The 16,676-nt window shown below is 36.2% G+C and overlaps 1 protein-coding gene across 2 annotated transcripts in view; it reads right to left on the reverse strand.

Moving 5' to 3' along the window:
- The window catches only part of dgkb (diacylglycerol kinase beta), a 72,706-nt gene extending 56,768 nt beyond the window's left edge, over positions 1-15,938 (reverse strand). Inside the window, exons 1-6 of one of the 2 annotated variants that reach the window (XM_005799434.2) lie at positions 15,600-15,937; positions 12,348-12,527; positions 8,283-8,359; positions 7,954-7,974; positions 7,053-7,200; positions 3,635-3,772 (exon numbers count right to left, since the gene is read on the reverse strand). In XM_005799434.2, coding sequence (XP_005799491.1) covers positions 3,635-3,772; positions 7,053-7,200; positions 7,954-7,974; positions 8,283-8,359; positions 12,348-12,417 — 454 coding nt within the window. In that variant the 5' untranslated portion in view covers positions 12,418-12,527; positions 15,600-15,937. Of the gene's footprint in view, positions 1-3,634; positions 3,773-7,052; positions 7,201-7,953; positions 7,975-8,282; positions 8,360-12,347; positions 12,528-15,599 lie in introns of both variants that reach the window. The other variant, XM_023331437.1, reaches the window with a different exon arrangement.
- Positions 15,939-16,676: the final 738 nt, after the last annotated feature.

The raw sequence follows: 16,676 nt of genomic DNA on the forward strand, positions 1-16,676 counted from the left end.
AAGGCAAATCTTCTGAAGCTGGGATATAATTAATTTAATTTCACATAATTACCACGGTAGAAGCCATTTGCTGTGTATGAAATATATTTGTTCTGTTTGATGTTTGTTGTGAATGACGTAAACTCACAAACGAACGAGGTAATTAGTCCAACGTTTAGAAACTACAGCGGCTGTAATGCGCCACAGCAAAGGTAAACAAAGGTAAAATAACCCGAACAGGTGATCAACTCAAAACCACTCCTACCTTTTTACTCTCTCTCTCTCTTTGTAGTTTAAGCACACCTGTTACCATGGCAACCGCCTGCGCCCCGCAAGACGAGCAAAGACGTTCAAAACATAACATTCAGTCCGTTACGATATCAAGTTTCCAGGCTTGATATTTATTTCTCGATTATTAATCAGTGCTTCCCTGAACACAGCGACGGCTGACTGACTAGCTGTACTTGGTGCTAGACTGGCTAACACGAGTAACAGTTTAGTCCAAAGACTTTTCTGCTAAAATAAAATCTTTAGTGTATGTCAGATACAGACACATTGCATATTGATCTGTTTAGCTAACGTAAGACTGTGTAGCAGACAGGCTTCGAGGTGTAGAAGTTGTATCAGTTCTGCCATTACGCTGTACTTAGCTAACGGGAAGCTAAGTGTGTTTGTGAGACAGCCACGCACGTGACCAGGTAGAATGGACATCAGCCAATGAAAAGCGGCCCCTGTGGTAAGGTCCATTTGCAGGGGTGGGCAATCCTGGTCCTCGATGGCCGGTGTCCTGCAACTCTTAGATGTCTCTCTGGTCCAACACGCTTTGAATCCAATAGCTGAATCACCTCCTAAGTGCAGTCAAGTTCTCCAAAGTCCTGCTAATGACCTCATTATTTGACTCAGGTGTGTTGAAGTAGAGATGCATCTAAAAGTTGCCGGAGACCGGCCCTGGAGGCCTGGAGTTGCCCACCCCCGCGGCTATTGGCTGATATTTGCAAAGCAGCCAATCCAGGAGCGGCATTTATTTTTCTTGTCGCTGATTGGCTGGACCATCCAGTAGCGGAAATAAGAAATTCAGTAGCTAGCGATGTTAGCTTCTGCGGTAGCGCTAATACGGGTTTCTCTGTTTATATTAGTTGATATTAAGATATATTTGGGGTTTGAACTAATAAAATAGAGTTATAAGTGTTTTTAGAGGGGGGTCTCACACAGTTTGTTTGTTTTTAGTAAGATGGATATATTCCCGTCATAGCCGTCACTGCTCTAAACACAGAGCATTAGACATGTGGGTGTATTGCTGAGTCAAATTATAAAATTTCAAGAACAATACTTGAATTTACATGAAAATTTCATCTAATAAAAGTATAAATGAAGGTCTCCTACTGACTTATTCTGCTGAAGGTTTTTATTTTTAACATTTTTTTGTTGATGTCTGTCACTTTTTAAGTCACATCTGAGCTCACTTTTAACACAGGTGTCGCTGAAACTGTAACAAGATGACAAAGATCAGATTAAAGTATAAAAATTGTATAAATGTTATTTAAACTACCATTGAATTTGCTTAGTTTAGTAAAAATGTTTGATGCTCCAACCAGTGATCATCAGGTTTGCAAATCTATTTAAAGCACTGATATTAATTTAGGTTACAACATACCATTAAAAAAGTAAGTAAAATCTCCAGGAAGCATTTTTGCTCATTGCTTTCCCAAAAAAGTATCTGAGTAAGATTACCATGTAGTGAAAGACTGTGCTCTGTTTTACATAACAATTATCTTACGACTTAAAGGACACTTCACACTACAACAGAACAAGTGGATACTGTACATAAAAACATATATAACATAAACTGTATAAATCAGCTTAGCAGTCATCAGCAAGCCAGCAGAGGGAGCCCTCCTCCAATGAAGTAACAAGACTATAACCTCAGGTTCAATGAGATATCACTTGGAGTTGGTTTCACAACGTGTTCAGAAATAGTCATGAAGGAAGAGTGAATTAAATTATTTAGTAATCTCTATGCTTAACGAGCGCCATTCCTCTCAATTATTCAACATGCGACTGAGAATTACAGTGAAACATCACTCTAATAAAGACTCACTTCATCCCAATTAAGAAGTGTAACAGAATTCTGTTCTAAATAAACTAAATACTGGTTTATTAAAAATTTATTATATTATAAATTTAGCTCAGGTTGATTTTATTAAATGGATGTAGAACCTTATTTTTTTCTGTCTTTTATCAGATGTTTATAGTACTGAATCTGAAACAGCTGGCTTGTTTTGGCTTGCAAGGTTTGTTCAGATCAGGAAAGCTGTTGACCTGAAAAGGTCAACAGAGCTGACCTTTTCAGGTCCTTGACAATGATCTATCTGTCACGGATAGATCATTGACAGATTTTTACATTTTTGGTTGTCATTGTAAGAGTTGTTTTAATGCAGATGATCTAAACTGTAAACCATTGTTTTTACTTCGTTATTCATTGTGTTTGTACACTTCTTGAGATTTTGCTCTGTCTACTAAATGACAAAAATGTGTTTGGTTGATCTTGTTTACAGAAGGAAAAGTTGAAGCGGTCTGCTTGGATGGTCATGTGTTGAAATAGAAAAACCGCATTCCAAAGTAAGTGCTTTTCTGACTAAAACATGACTCTAGCTTAGAAGGACTGCCATTTTGTGAAACAAATCTTTATAGATCTCATAGGAAAATCAATGTTACAAGATCAGAACCTACTAACGAATGAACAAAACCAGTATAAAACACTTTAATCAGTGTGTTTTTAGCAGCAGTTCAATAACACAATTAGCTAATGAGATTAGTTTTGAACTTTTTTTGTTTAGCACAGCCATAGAAAACCCATGTTATGTCTGAAAATAATCTATTTCTTCAAATCACAAACTATTTTAGATATTCTGTAATCATTGCAGCATAATTTAGTCCAGCTTTAACTTCAATCAGGACCTGATTTAAAGTGGGAATTATTCAGTTAAGTTTTAATTAATTTATACAAATAACATTTAAAATAGAAGCACCCCTTTTTCATGCTAACTTCAGCTCTCTACAGGGTAAGAACATATTATTTTTTAGATTTCTCCAGTACAATGGTTTAAAAAATTATGTATTATGTTTAAAAATATTGCTATTTTATTATTGCTATGCACTGTAAAATAACAGATGGCTATTTTAGATAATTAGGAAGCTACTACTGGCATATGGCAATATTTTCTTGATGTTGATTGTTACCATTTTCCCTGTTTCCATGTACCAAAATGTTGCAACACATTTAAAATGGTCAGGGCTTCTTTAATGCTAATTTAGCCAAACAAAAGTCATGCTAACATAGCACTTGTAGTTAGCATGCTTTGTTAACTACAAAACCTCCTAACTAATACCTCCTAGTATTAGGTGATACATACTTTTGCTTAGAGCATTAAGTAGCCTAAAATTCCCCCACAAATTAACTTGACAAAAACTGGGAACATCTTTTAGCAACCACGGCTACAAAAGTAGCCCTAAAATAGACTTTAAATCAGTCAAAATGCTTCCCTGTGGTCCACTACAGCTTGAACATTTAACCTTATTTGTCACTGGTTCATGCAATGTACCTTTGCCTCTGACTTCATGACGATAACAGAATCAGACATAGGATGATACTAACACTCTAGTTTGTCCTCAGGTCGCCCGCCTTCCAGCAGCGAGAGGTAAAACACAATATCCTTCAGCTGCACCATATCCAGAGGACCGGGAGGGGCAGAGGTCTTCAGAGGAGTCGAGTTGCTTTTGATGAGCTTAAGGCCTGCAGGGGGACACAAATGAAAGGTCAAAACATCCTCCAAGAATGCCTCTGTTACCCCAAATACCTGCTGGTTAGGGTGTCTATCTTCACAGAACTGATCCATGGACAGAAACAGGCTAATGTGATTCCTATCTTATTGTTTTTAATGAGATAGGAGTAAAGACTGAAGAAATTATGTTAAAAGAAAAAAATTCTTAAATTTTCTCAGAACCTAGAAGGTACATTATACACTGCACAAACAAAAAAAAATTACCAAGTAATTTTGGTCTACACTCTAGTACAAATATCTTATTACACTTGGAAAAAAAGACAAACTAACTTAAAAGTAACTTTTCAACAAGATATAGGTGCTTGTTTAACTACATAGTTCCTTAATATTGATGAAAAAGTACTTGTTCTATTGGCAGATAAATTAACTTATAACATAGGAAAAATGTTTTGTGATAAGTAAAATAATCTGCCAATGGAACAACAAATTAAATATTAAGGATATTTACTTTTAACAAGCATATATATCTTGCTAAAAAGTTACTTTGCTAAAAATAAGTTTTTTTTTTTTTTTTTTTTACTTATTTCAAGTTTACAAAGATATTTACACCAGAAACTATACAAAAACATTTTGTAAGATTTTATTTTTTTGCAGAGTATAACTATCTTGGAATGAGAACTGGACAATATGTCTGAAAAACATATTAGGACATACACTAAGTGTTTCATATCAGTCAATATCAATACTTATTGATTAGGTTTTTGATCTATATATCTGAAATACTGGCAAACTGGTGATGTGGCCTTTTCCTCTCTTGTCAAGAGTTTCTGTATTTTTTTTTATTTTTAAGCAATTATGAGTCACAGTGGTGAAATCTTAAACTGCTTCTGTGCAAGTTACTCAACTGGTCGTTGCTAGGTAACCAAAGAGTGAGTGAGTTGCTAGGTTACCAAAGAGTGAGTGAGTCAGTTGATTCCACCAGCCAAAATTTTCATAATGTTCCTACCATGGATATGTAGTTTTAGAAAAAAAGTTTTAGAAAACTACATATTAAGTTCAATAAATGTTTCAGCAAAGTAAATTTCTGGAAAGTATCAGGAAAGAACCTTCTACATCCGTTGGAGGTTCCAGGACAGTTCTGAAAAAGTTTTTGAGCATATTCTCTAAATATCTGCAAAGCACTCCCTATATTTTGAGGACGTACAAGCTACATTATGTAGTTTTACAAAAACGTTTCTTATTCATGGAAAAAATGACCACAAAAGAACAAATAAACCTAAATTGTTAGAGGCGGAACAACATTTCTTTCCAGCAAGGATTTGACAAAGAATTGGGATAATTATTAATACTAGAGAAAGCTACTTAATGCAAAAGCTGGTGGGATTTTAGGACATAACAGATGTTTGTATTTCACAGAGTCCAAGGTGAGAGAAGTTGGACAGTTAAAGAGGCGGAATAGCAGTTGTTGATGATTTTGTAGAAACCCAAATGAAAGTACCAAAATGTTCAAAATGTAAATTTTGCATAATACGTCCCGTTTAAGGCAAAAGAAATCCTCAAAAGTGAAAACAAATAGTTTTTTGTTTCTTTTTATAATGTCAAAGTTAAGTTTGTTTATTAGCACACTTCAGCAACAAGGCAGTTCAAAGTGCTAATTATGAAAAAAAGCAATAAACATCACAATATGGCAATCATCAATCTAATGTACATCAAATATGCTGATCAATGTTCCACTTTCCACTAATCAAAGGAAATCATTTTACCGTTGCTTTTTAATAGGCAAGGCAGCTACTTTGGATTTTTTCTTCATATTTTCTACTTCACAAACAAAATATCCCACATACAGTCTAACAACAAAACTACATGTTAGTTCTTGAAATTATTGCCTCAGTTTTCCTGCAGTGACTTTCTGGAGCCTCGGTTTTGTAACATGAACAAGCAGGATCGTTGTACAGAGAGATTTGACAATGTTGCTAAATATCTCAAGGGCACAACTGCTTGGTAACACTTCAGCACCGTAGCAAAGATGTCACCCAAAGTGTAAAATACAAACAGTAAATATGTTAATAAATGAAATGCATAATAAATTAAACTTAAACCAATGTAGGTAATAAACTAATAAAGAAAATACCAATAGAAATCTCTGACTTTAGAAATATTAAAAAGTCAGAGTGTGAAAAGAATGTAAATACCAGTAATAAAAAAAACTAACATGATTTGCTTCCTCCCAAAATTTCTTGGGTTTTTGCTTTTTTGCCACAATTAAATGTTTTTAGATCATCAAACAAATGTTCAGACAAATATAGCTTGAGTTAATGCAAAGAGAAGATTTTAAACAAATATAAATAATAAAGCTATCCAAACAAATATGGCTCAATGTAAAAAAGAATATTGCCATCTTGTTGTCATCCAGATTAACCTGCCACCACCCTGTTCGATTATTGGTATAATGATTAATCGTTTTATAAAATTCTCTCTAAGTTTTATGCCAGTCTGTGACGGTCCCTCTATCACACCATACTGACACACAAATCATTATTTGTTTCTTCTCCGTTGAGGACAAATTGGACAATTTCCCCTCAAATAGTTGGACAAATAAAATCCTGGACTCCTTATTCAATGTGTATCAGTTGGACTTTGTGCTGACCGGTGTCATTTAGTGGAGAAATCTGTGACTGAACACATTGTGCACATCTATCTTGAAAGTTAACTGTAGTATTTGTGTTTATTTTATGGGTTAATCTATGTACTGTATGTTTTATTTTTGTGGTGTTCACTTTATTCGTTTTTCTACATATACGGTACTAGAAGCAATCATTCATGGCATTGTTTTTAATAAATACTGACATTAGATCCAGTAGTCGTCCCTAGTCTTTAACATCTAGTCTTTAGTACCCTAATCACTGCTACAATTACAATTGAGATTTCGCTTATTTTTTACTCACCATAAAAATTTGCAGCTAATTCAGCCTCTACATCAAGTGTGAGCCAGTCATTTTGACACTACAAAACAACCGGTACCTGCTGTAATGTGTTATGGTTCCATTTTGCCGTCTTTTTGGCATTATTACGCTAAACAAATTTAGTGTAAATGCTAAAAACAAACAGAGCCCCTGCCAAGGGAATTGGCAGACTCTACGATTTGCATTTCATGCCACCTGGCTGGATGCTGCAGCAGAATTATAACATCTGATTACAAATATACGAGTATCTACGTAACACCAACATCTGCTGTGTTTACAACTGACTGTTTGCCTTGGGAGGTGGAGAGAGGTTTCTTTCTACACTTACCAGAGACTCTGGGCTTGTCAGCAGATGAGGGACTGGGTCTGGGTCCCTTGTTGCTAAACGACATGAAGAGATGTTGACAGAACTCCTCAGGGAGTTCACTCTCCAGGAAAGTCTGCATGAAGACCTTGAAACCTTCAAAGTCAATCTCCTAAAGCCAAGACAGAAACAGATGAATGGTCAGGATCCTTCCACAATCAAGTCTCAATCAATCAGTCAAGTTTATTTGTACAGCACATTTCAGAAACAAGGAAGTTCAAGGTGCTTTATGTTATAAAAATACAAAAATTAACAACTGAAGCATTATAAGTGCTGTCATTACAATCAAAACGTTGATTAATGTTTCCTTTATTATGGTTCAAAAGCAACTCTAAACAGCTGGGTCTTTAGTCTAGTCTAGATCTAAAGGAACTCAGTGTTTCTGCTGTTTTGCAGTTTTCTGTAAGTTTGTTTCAGATTTATAGAACACAGAACCTGATTGCTTCTGGTTCCACAGAGTGATGAACCTCCTTAGTACACTCCGTTGTAGAGCCAGTGGGTATCGGTCTATGACTTGGTACTGATTGTTCATATTCCTTAAATGATTCAGATCTGAATATCTGATATTTGTTTATTTATTTGGATCGCCAAGCCATTTCCGTAACAATGGCTACTGTTCCTGGTGTCCGTGTCATAAAAAAGCATTTGTTACATAAACAATTACACACACTTAACATAATATTAAAAACATTATTAAAAACAAAAACAACAAAGTATAACACTTTAAGTAAATTTGGTAATTCTAACTAAGCTAAAACAAGAAAAGTTTGGTCTGATTTAACTTTATACAGTGAGAACAAACGTGTTTGTGCAAAAATCTGGTTTCAACTCTATATATAAATTTAATAAATTATAACATTTTTACCTGACTGAGGATTTCCTGCTTCTTTAAACGGAAGCATGAGGAAGAGATAAGTCAAGTTTAAATTACATTTTTATAATACATTTGTATACAGCAACCATTCACATAAACATACAGAAAGACACTTTCATTGTTTTAACTGGAGTCGAACGTGAGACACATCAGAGTTTTGACTTTATACCGTCTTCGGTTTAATTGGTGTCACTTCAGTGTTTGTTTAAAATTCCTCACCTAAATAACTTACCCATGTTAGGATTTTATTTTCAGCACATGGAGAAGAAACTACACTATAAACGATTGGTTATGTAATGCAGTGTAAAGTCAACACACACCTCCTCTGGGTTGTATTTAGCCAACACTCCGTCTCCATGGAACTCCTGCAACACATCCTTCAGCTTCTTGGTAGAGTCTGAGGGAGAAATGTTTACAACATGTCACCACTTTCAGCTTCATTTATAGCCAAACTTACATCTGTTTTCACACTCTGCATTAAGGGCTTTTACACAGCTTTGTGTTGAAGAATTTAAGCAGATTATTTCTTTTTGAATTGCTACAGAAAATCTGCGTTTCAGGCGGCCATTGCTGCAGATGTTTTGATCTCTATTGGGAACTTGTGAGGAGTAATGAGAGGTTTATAAGCTCTATAATTGCATAAAAAGAGGTCATATATATGGATTAGAGACAGGAAGGATGAGTGGTATTAGCAGGGCTCTATGTTGTAACATTAATTTTTATTAACCTGATGCTACAACAAAAGAAATGCCTCTTAAAGATCTGTGTTATTATAATTATAAGAGCTGCTAAGATTTCTAACTCTGCTGCCTCTTTTTTGTCTCCTGCACTAATTGCTCTGAATCTTTTCTTTAATCCAAATCCATTTCACCAACAGTGAAAATAAATAAATGCCTCACAGTGGACTTTGTGCCATTAGTACTGACCATCTTTATTAATGCACCATCGACGCAAGAAACATTTAGGAGCAAGCAGAGTGATAATAAATCCACTAATTACCGGTCTGCCACACTCTCCAGGCACAACTAAATAGTAATTTACAATTAAGTCATGGTCAGGATTTAGGTTCATAAACACAGGCTATTTTCTTCAACTATAAAAGCAACCTAAATCCGTCTCTATTGAATAGCATATTGCGAATGTTCACATAAGCAATTATATTGCTGAAAGGGTAACTCTAATTGTTGTCAGACCTGGTGAGGCACACAGCTATTAAAATGTTATGAAAGTGTGCACAGCTCGCTTTAATGAGGGGAAAGGGAGATGCAGAGGAGAGGAGATGGAGGATGAAATGCCTATTGTTACCAAACAGGAGGTTTTATAACCAGGAGCTGCAGAGCGCATGCAGAGCAGCCAGGAGCTTCTGGAAACATGATTATCTGAAATCTGTCAGCTGTGCATCTTTGCTCCACATGCACAGCAACACAGATTAGTTCTCCTCTAACTATTGTTGCTATTTAAACTTGTACTTCTTCATTACAGTTACATGCAATATATTTGCACTTAAAGCTGCAGTATGTAACATTTACCAAAATATTGTTTATATATTTGTTGAAACTGCCATGTCATGACAGCATGCTATGAGACAGATTATCTGGGGAAAAAATAAATAAATTGAGCTCCGCTCTTCTCACAGTGGTAATTAGAAACAACCAATCGGAGCCAGGAGGAGGGTCTTAGCGCTGTCAATCACTCTCTGAGTGGTGCTGCTCATCATCTCTTCCCCCTGCCCTCATCGCTCTCTGTTAGCAACTAATACACTGCAAAAATGCAAAATCTTACCAAGTAATTTTGGTCTACTTTCTAATGCAAATATCTAATAATGTTGGCAGATAAATTAACCTATACAATCGGAAAAATGTCTTGTTATAAGTAAAATAATCTGCCAATTATTGACTTAAAACAAGCCTATATAGCTTGATAAAAAGTTACTGTTAAGTTAGTTTTGTCTTATTTTAAGTTAACTAAGACATTTGCACTAGAAAGTAGACCAAAACTAATTAGTAAGATTTTATGTGTTTGATGTAGCCTGTTATGGATGCTAGAACTAGTTAGCAAGGCCACAGATGATGGCAGATAAACAGATTTTCTGTAACAGTAATTCTTTGTCTGCCATTAGCACATTGAGCAGCGAGTACATTAAGTAGATTGACAGCACTAAGACACTCCTGGCTCTGATTGGTTGTTTCTGGTCAAGAGTTTAGGGAGAAAGTGGAGGAAATGTATCTTTTCACAGATTATCAGCCTCATAACATGGTTACAATTTAACAAATATGTAAAAAAAAAAAACTAAAAAACTTTTTTGTATAAAAGTTACAGACTGCACTTTTAATTCAGAGTTAGTAAAACCAAGTGCTAGACCAATTTTTACAAACATGAATAAAAACAACTTGAAACTGGAAATGATTTTATAGTATATAGTACGAGTTGAGTTCCCTTGTCTGTTTATTGGTCCAGATTTGTATTCAATTCGAGAACAAAGTTGTTATTTTCAACACAAATAACTACAAGGCATTTATGGTGACAAACATTCATTATTCAGATTCACTGTGTGTGCTCTGAATAGTAAATAAAGATAATGGCTCAAACATCTGTGAGTTGTATTATGTACCATTGAAAGTGCATTGTAATCATTTTAAATGCAACCCTGAGGCAGCAACAAAAGATTTGTAGTCCAGTGCTGGAAATTTACCCAACCTTCTTTCTGTTCAAAGAACATTGTTTTGTCTTTCTACGGAAACGTTTCAGTCAGCGCTACAATTTAAATATTTTAACAGATATTACCATTAATGTTACGGCTGTCAGCTAAAAAGAATCACTGCATGCTCACGTAATAAAGGATATAGAGCAGAATTCGGACTGAAGCACCAAACTGGATGGTCAATCCAGAACCAGTGTGTGTGCAGTGACCGTTTGTTGAAATCTTTTATGGTTTGTTATGAAAATGATGGACTATGCCAACACCTCAAAGCATAATATAAACATCCAGAGAAGGAAAATAACATTATGTGCAGGAAATTAATCTGCAAATTAACCTGTCCTTTTGGAGTAAGCCGTGTCAAAATCCTTACCAAACATTATGTTGTGGTGTTACCACAGTGATAACACTTTTGTTTTAGTTACATCCATGCTTTGATGCTATCACAGGAGCTTTGTTTATGCTTGTGGTGCAGCGACCTCCGTAAATGTTTTGTTTTACTATGGAGGATTAGCAATCACAGCGAAGCAGAAATCCTGCCAACTTTCCACTAATAAAACAGTGATTGAGTTAAGCACCCATCAAACACCTTGCTTTCCTGCCGAGATTTCTTTGTCAACTTGAAGCAGTTCCATTTTTTTCATTTATGACGTTATAAGTCAGCTAGGGAGATTGTTTTCAAGAAGGTATTCTTAATCTTCTCTAATCTTAACTACTGATCATGTTTCGTGATCAAGAACCTGTTATATCAGACAGTTATAGAAAAAATGCTAAGTACAACCTTGGTGTTTCAACATAATTTCATAAATAAAGCAAATCAGCAGGTGTGACCACCTGGAGAGCAGTGGTGTGTTTTAACCCAATTCTAAAATACATCACCAATAACACAATGCTGCATTTCCACTGATTGGTATGGATAGGGTGGAGCTACTGTCATCAAAGTAGCTCCACCCTCCATTGATTAGGAGACAGAAAATATCATTTAAAGGATAAAGAAATGATTAATTAATAGTTAAAAAGCGTTATATTAGACACTATACTAAGTACCTGAAAGACCATGGGCAAAGACTGGTATAGATTTGTTTCACTTCAGAGGTGCAGAGAACCTACTGTGTGTGGATTATTTTTCAAAGTTTCCGGAGATCATCAAATCGAATGCAACACCAAGCTAACATGTAATCACTGGACTAAAGTCTGTATTCGCACGACACGGTGTGCCGGATGAATTGGTCTCTGATAATGGCAGACAGCTGGTGAGCCAAGAGATGGTGGACTTTAGGAAGAATTGGGTTTTAAACATACAACCTCAAGTCTTTTTATCCTCAGTCAAATGGACAAGTTGAGAAAGCTGTTCAGACAATAAAAAACTTACTAAAAAAAACACAGGACAGCGTTATTCTACTCATTAAAAGTCCTAAACTAAAATGACAAGTTTGGTTTACACTTTTGTCTGTGCAGCCGACCACGCAGCATCCCATCACCATTTTTAAAGTCAAATCAACTAAATAAAAATGACGTTAGGTTAGGCTACAAACATGTCCGTTTTTTGACGGGCTTTATCTGAGCCCATAGGTTGTTTGACATCAGCAATGGCTGTGACGTCACGTGCAAAAGTTACATGTGAGGATTATATCAGTAAGACTGCCCTGAACTCAGACAAATTAAGATGAGAGCATAAATTACTCACACTGAGTGTATTCTTGCAGCAGGGCAAACTCTGCCGGGGTCAGTGTGACCCATTTGTCCTGACCGCTCATTGTGCTCGGTCCTTGTCGGTACGTTCTTCAAGCCTTCCCTGGACGTCACACGTCAGACGGTCAGGTCCATCACCGGCTGCAGTCACCTTCTTACCCTTCTGCTTTGCTTCCTTTGAAGAAAAGGTCAGAGAAAATGGCTGAGCAGGTCAGATGCAGCTTCTCTTTGGCTTTGTTCAGCCCACAGAAAGGAGCATACTTTCTACATTTTTCCTTCTGCTGCATCCATTTCTGCCAGATTTTGCTAATATTCATCAACCTTTTTGCCAGGAGAAAACAAAGAAGAGAACTTTTAATTATAGGTTAAATTTCTTAGCCAAATTAATTAAAATGAATGAGACAGCATTAGTGTGACAATAAATTAGATAACCTGATGTGACATCCGTCCCTGGAAGTGTTTCCTGGTAGTCACACCAGGTCCAAACTGTTAAATTTCCAGTGTATTTATCACAATATAAGCGTTACATATCAGTCAATAATTGTCGATAATTATTATTTTAAAAGTTTTTCTTTAGGAAGGTTGCTGTAAATAACTGAGATAGTGCCAAACTGGCACCTTTCTGTTTTATCCAGAGTTTTAACACTTTTAAGAAGTTATGAGACACTTATGGCAAAAAGCCTTAAACTGCTGCTGCGCCAGTTACTCGGCAGGCTGTTGCTAGGTAACCGTAGTTGGGGCAAGGGGAACTTGGAACTGCTTCTAACACAGCAAGTTGTTGCTAGGTAACCAAAGAGTGAGTGAATGTGTAGATTCCACTAACATAGCTTCCTTTGCCTACATTTCCCAGAATGCTGTGTAGTTCTGGATTGGAGTTCGGTTAATTTTATATATATTGAATATTAAATATTTTATCAGATGTATTAGCTATTGATTTAGATCACGTGTCTATCATGATATATATTGTTATGGATTTATTGTGCAGCCTTAAGTGTATTAATATTTAATAGGTTTGAATTAAATTATAGATATTCTAAGTCATATTATAGGACCATTATAGATAATATAGGTAATATAAGCCTCCATGTGGGTGGTGTCAGCTCAGGGTGTTTATAAGCCTTTTGATTCCTGAAGAGGTTTATGAAAACACATTTATCTCCAGGTTCATCTAAAAAATGTGAATATCGTGGAAAAGTTAAATGTTTTTGCTACGTATTATATAGATTCATTCATTCTGTATGTTTTCTCCATACGGTACGGGGAAAACATTTCTGGTCTTTATTTTATGATTCACAGATGATGAAAGCCTAAAATTCAGTGTGAAAAAATGTCAAAATTGCTTCAGACCAATAAAAAGGATATTTTTAAACAAAAATGTCAGGCGTCTGAAACGTTGATTGGGGCTCCTTTTACGAGAAATACTGCATCAATGCGTCACAGATGCAGTAAAAATACAAAATATAATTGATACATGAGCATTTTAGAAAGTCAAACTCATGTATTAATAACCGTCTTTCTGATCTACCCGCTGTGATCCTTGATGTTTTTGTTCACTAATGTTCTGTAAATAACCTCTGTGGCATTCAAAGGACTACATTTAAGCTGAGATTAAACAAAACACATATTGACCGTTTGCTTAGGAATCGGATGCAGTTAGCGGCATTAGATTTTATTTTGGGGCATTGCAGTAAAAAGGCCTAAATGTAAAAACAGACCACTTTTGTCTGATGTATCTTTCTAGAAATATTTGAAAGCTATGTTTCATCTCTCAAGCATTGCTTTGTAGTGATCTATTAAATAAAATACCAACAAAATAATTTAAATCTTATTCCTGTGTAGTGGTAAAATGTATAAAAGTTTAAGGAGTATGAAAATATTTGGACTGTGAACATTTTTCCTGGAAATGGATGGATGGATGCATTTGTGTTAGAAATGCTAACAACTCTTGGACTCCATCATTTTTTCCTTTTGTTCACGTTACACGATTAATTGCTTTACTTAATGTGAAGGGAAAAGATTAATGACAACAATTTCTGGTTTTAGCCAGTGTTTCGGTTTTGCATCATGTTTGAAATGCATCCGTGGTCGATGTGTTTATATTTCTGAGTGTTTGGTTTGTATTTTTTAAAAAGAATACAAGTTAAAAACCAAAACACGAAAACACCTGTTTGGTTCAGATTTTTACATGCGGCATTTCTGCAGCATGTAAAAAAATTCCTTGTTGAGAAAAAAACAATCTTTGAAAGCTGCTTTTGTGTTTTTCATAATCAGCACGACTGGTTGCTTGATTCAGTTCAGGAACAAAAAAAACCCCCAAAAAACTTTTTAGCTGTTATTTTAAAACAAAGAAAGATCCAACATCCAGCGACTCACTAAAGGACGCTAAAATTTTTAGTGATGGATCTGGATAATTTTGGGGTGTCCAGTAATGCAATACAGGATGATGCATTTTTAGAAAAAAGAGGCTCAGATTCTGAACTAAAACCTTAAAATTAATACATTTCAGGGGGGGGTTTCTACATCTGGATAAACTTAAAGAACTTACCACCATGAGTCAGCCATCACAGTTTAGCTCCTTTTGCTGACAGAACCTTGTTTTCTCTCTGTTTTGTGTTTTCATTGAACATTTGTTGTATGAATCATATCTATATTGGTCCTGAAGCTCTGACCCATTTAGTCGTAACTGAAATCCTGGATCAACAAGTGGATGTTCAGTCATGTGAAGGCTAATTTCAAATGACTGAAATCTGTTTGAGTCGCTGCGAATACAAACACTGTACGTTGGTGTGTTGTTTTATTACCATTTTATTGGGTCGTTAATAGATTTTGATTTGTTTTTGACCCGTCTGTGGGTGTGTTTGTTCTCTGACGTGTGTGTGCAGAAATTCCCTGAACAATTAACCGAACATCATCCAAATTACAGAGACGATGACAGAGAGTTACAGAATGCATCAGAGCTGGATGTGTGGGAACCAAAAACTTCAATCTGCAAAAACTGAGCCGCAGAAGAAGAAGAAGAAGCCGAGTGAGAGATGTTACATAAAACTGCTTCTCTGAGTGTATTCCTGCTGTGCACTGCGATCATTCGCTCCCTCTTTCTGCAGTGCAACCAGCTCTGCAAATGTCACAGCAGTGCTGCTGCTCCAGTGGTGCAGTAAAAAAAAAAACAGCATCACGATCATCAAGCAGGAGACTCAGTAGGTGTTGAATGAGAATCAATACGGTGACACATTTAGATGCTGCTCACCTGCTGCAGGGCTGAGGAGGAAAACAGATGTCTGGAAATGAAGCTCCTGAGTCAGATTTCTGGCTTTGCTCCTGACTGGATCCTCTCTGAGGTTGTAATGTTTCTCTGTGTATGCAGCAGCAGCAGCCGCCCTCTGTGCTGCATGTCACTGCTAGCGCGGATGAATGGTGGAGTGATTGTTTTTTTCCCCTCTGGTCAGAAGACGATCAAAGATGTGGAGTAGTGACACGCTGAGTGAAGGAAAAGCGGAGGTTGAGAGAGAGAGAAAGAGAGAGAGAGAGGAATTATCCAGTGTTGGGTTTTCCATACTCCCGCTCGCTCACGTCACATCCCTCCTGCCCTCCCCTTCCTCACGCTGCCGCTCATCTTTAACCCCCTCCTCCTAAAAACCCTCAGGTCTTCTCATCCACCGCTTCCACACTGCCTCCCTCGTTTTCTCACACCTCTTTTCTCTCTTCATCCCACCTCCAACCTGTTTTCAGCTGCTCACGTCGGCCAGCTGAGCGTAACAACCTGAGGGATTTCAGAAAGAGAAATAAGGCATGTTTTTATATGAACATTTACTTCAAAGCACTTTACTGGGATTTCATGGGAAAAATAAACTGAAAGCAGCAAATAATGATCAAACAGAATAAAAAAACAGCAATGTTTACAAATAAATGCACTGTAAAACATTTGAGCTGCGTTCAGTTGTGTCTACTGTCTTCTGCTCTTTAAGTCAAATAAATTAAGCCAGTTTTTGATTTTGAACCTAAATGTGAGTTTGTGAAAGATAAAACTTACAGTAGTAAATTTTGTTAGCTTTTTATTAATTTTGTCAAACCTCCAAGAGTTGAATAAACTAGAGTTTTTAGGTTAGCACTTAAAAAACTGAAAAAAGAAAAAGACAGGAGTGGGAACTATTTCCCAGGATGCTTAGCGGCATGTTTTTGTATCCTGAGATGAACGTGCGTTACATCGATCTGACTCTTGTGTTTTATTAAGGCAAATATTTATTTTTATGTCCTGTTCACACTAAATGTTTTGAACAGAATTCATTGTGATGCTTAACAAAATTCACTATCAGAACAGAAATTT

The sequence above is a fragment of the Xiphophorus maculatus genome, chromosome 3 (assembly GCF_002775205.1).
Source record: "Xiphophorus maculatus strain JP 163 A chromosome 3, X_maculatus-5.0-male, whole genome shotgun sequence".
Lineage (NCBI taxonomy): Eukaryota > Metazoa > Chordata > Actinopteri > Cyprinodontiformes > Poeciliidae > Xiphophorus > Xiphophorus maculatus.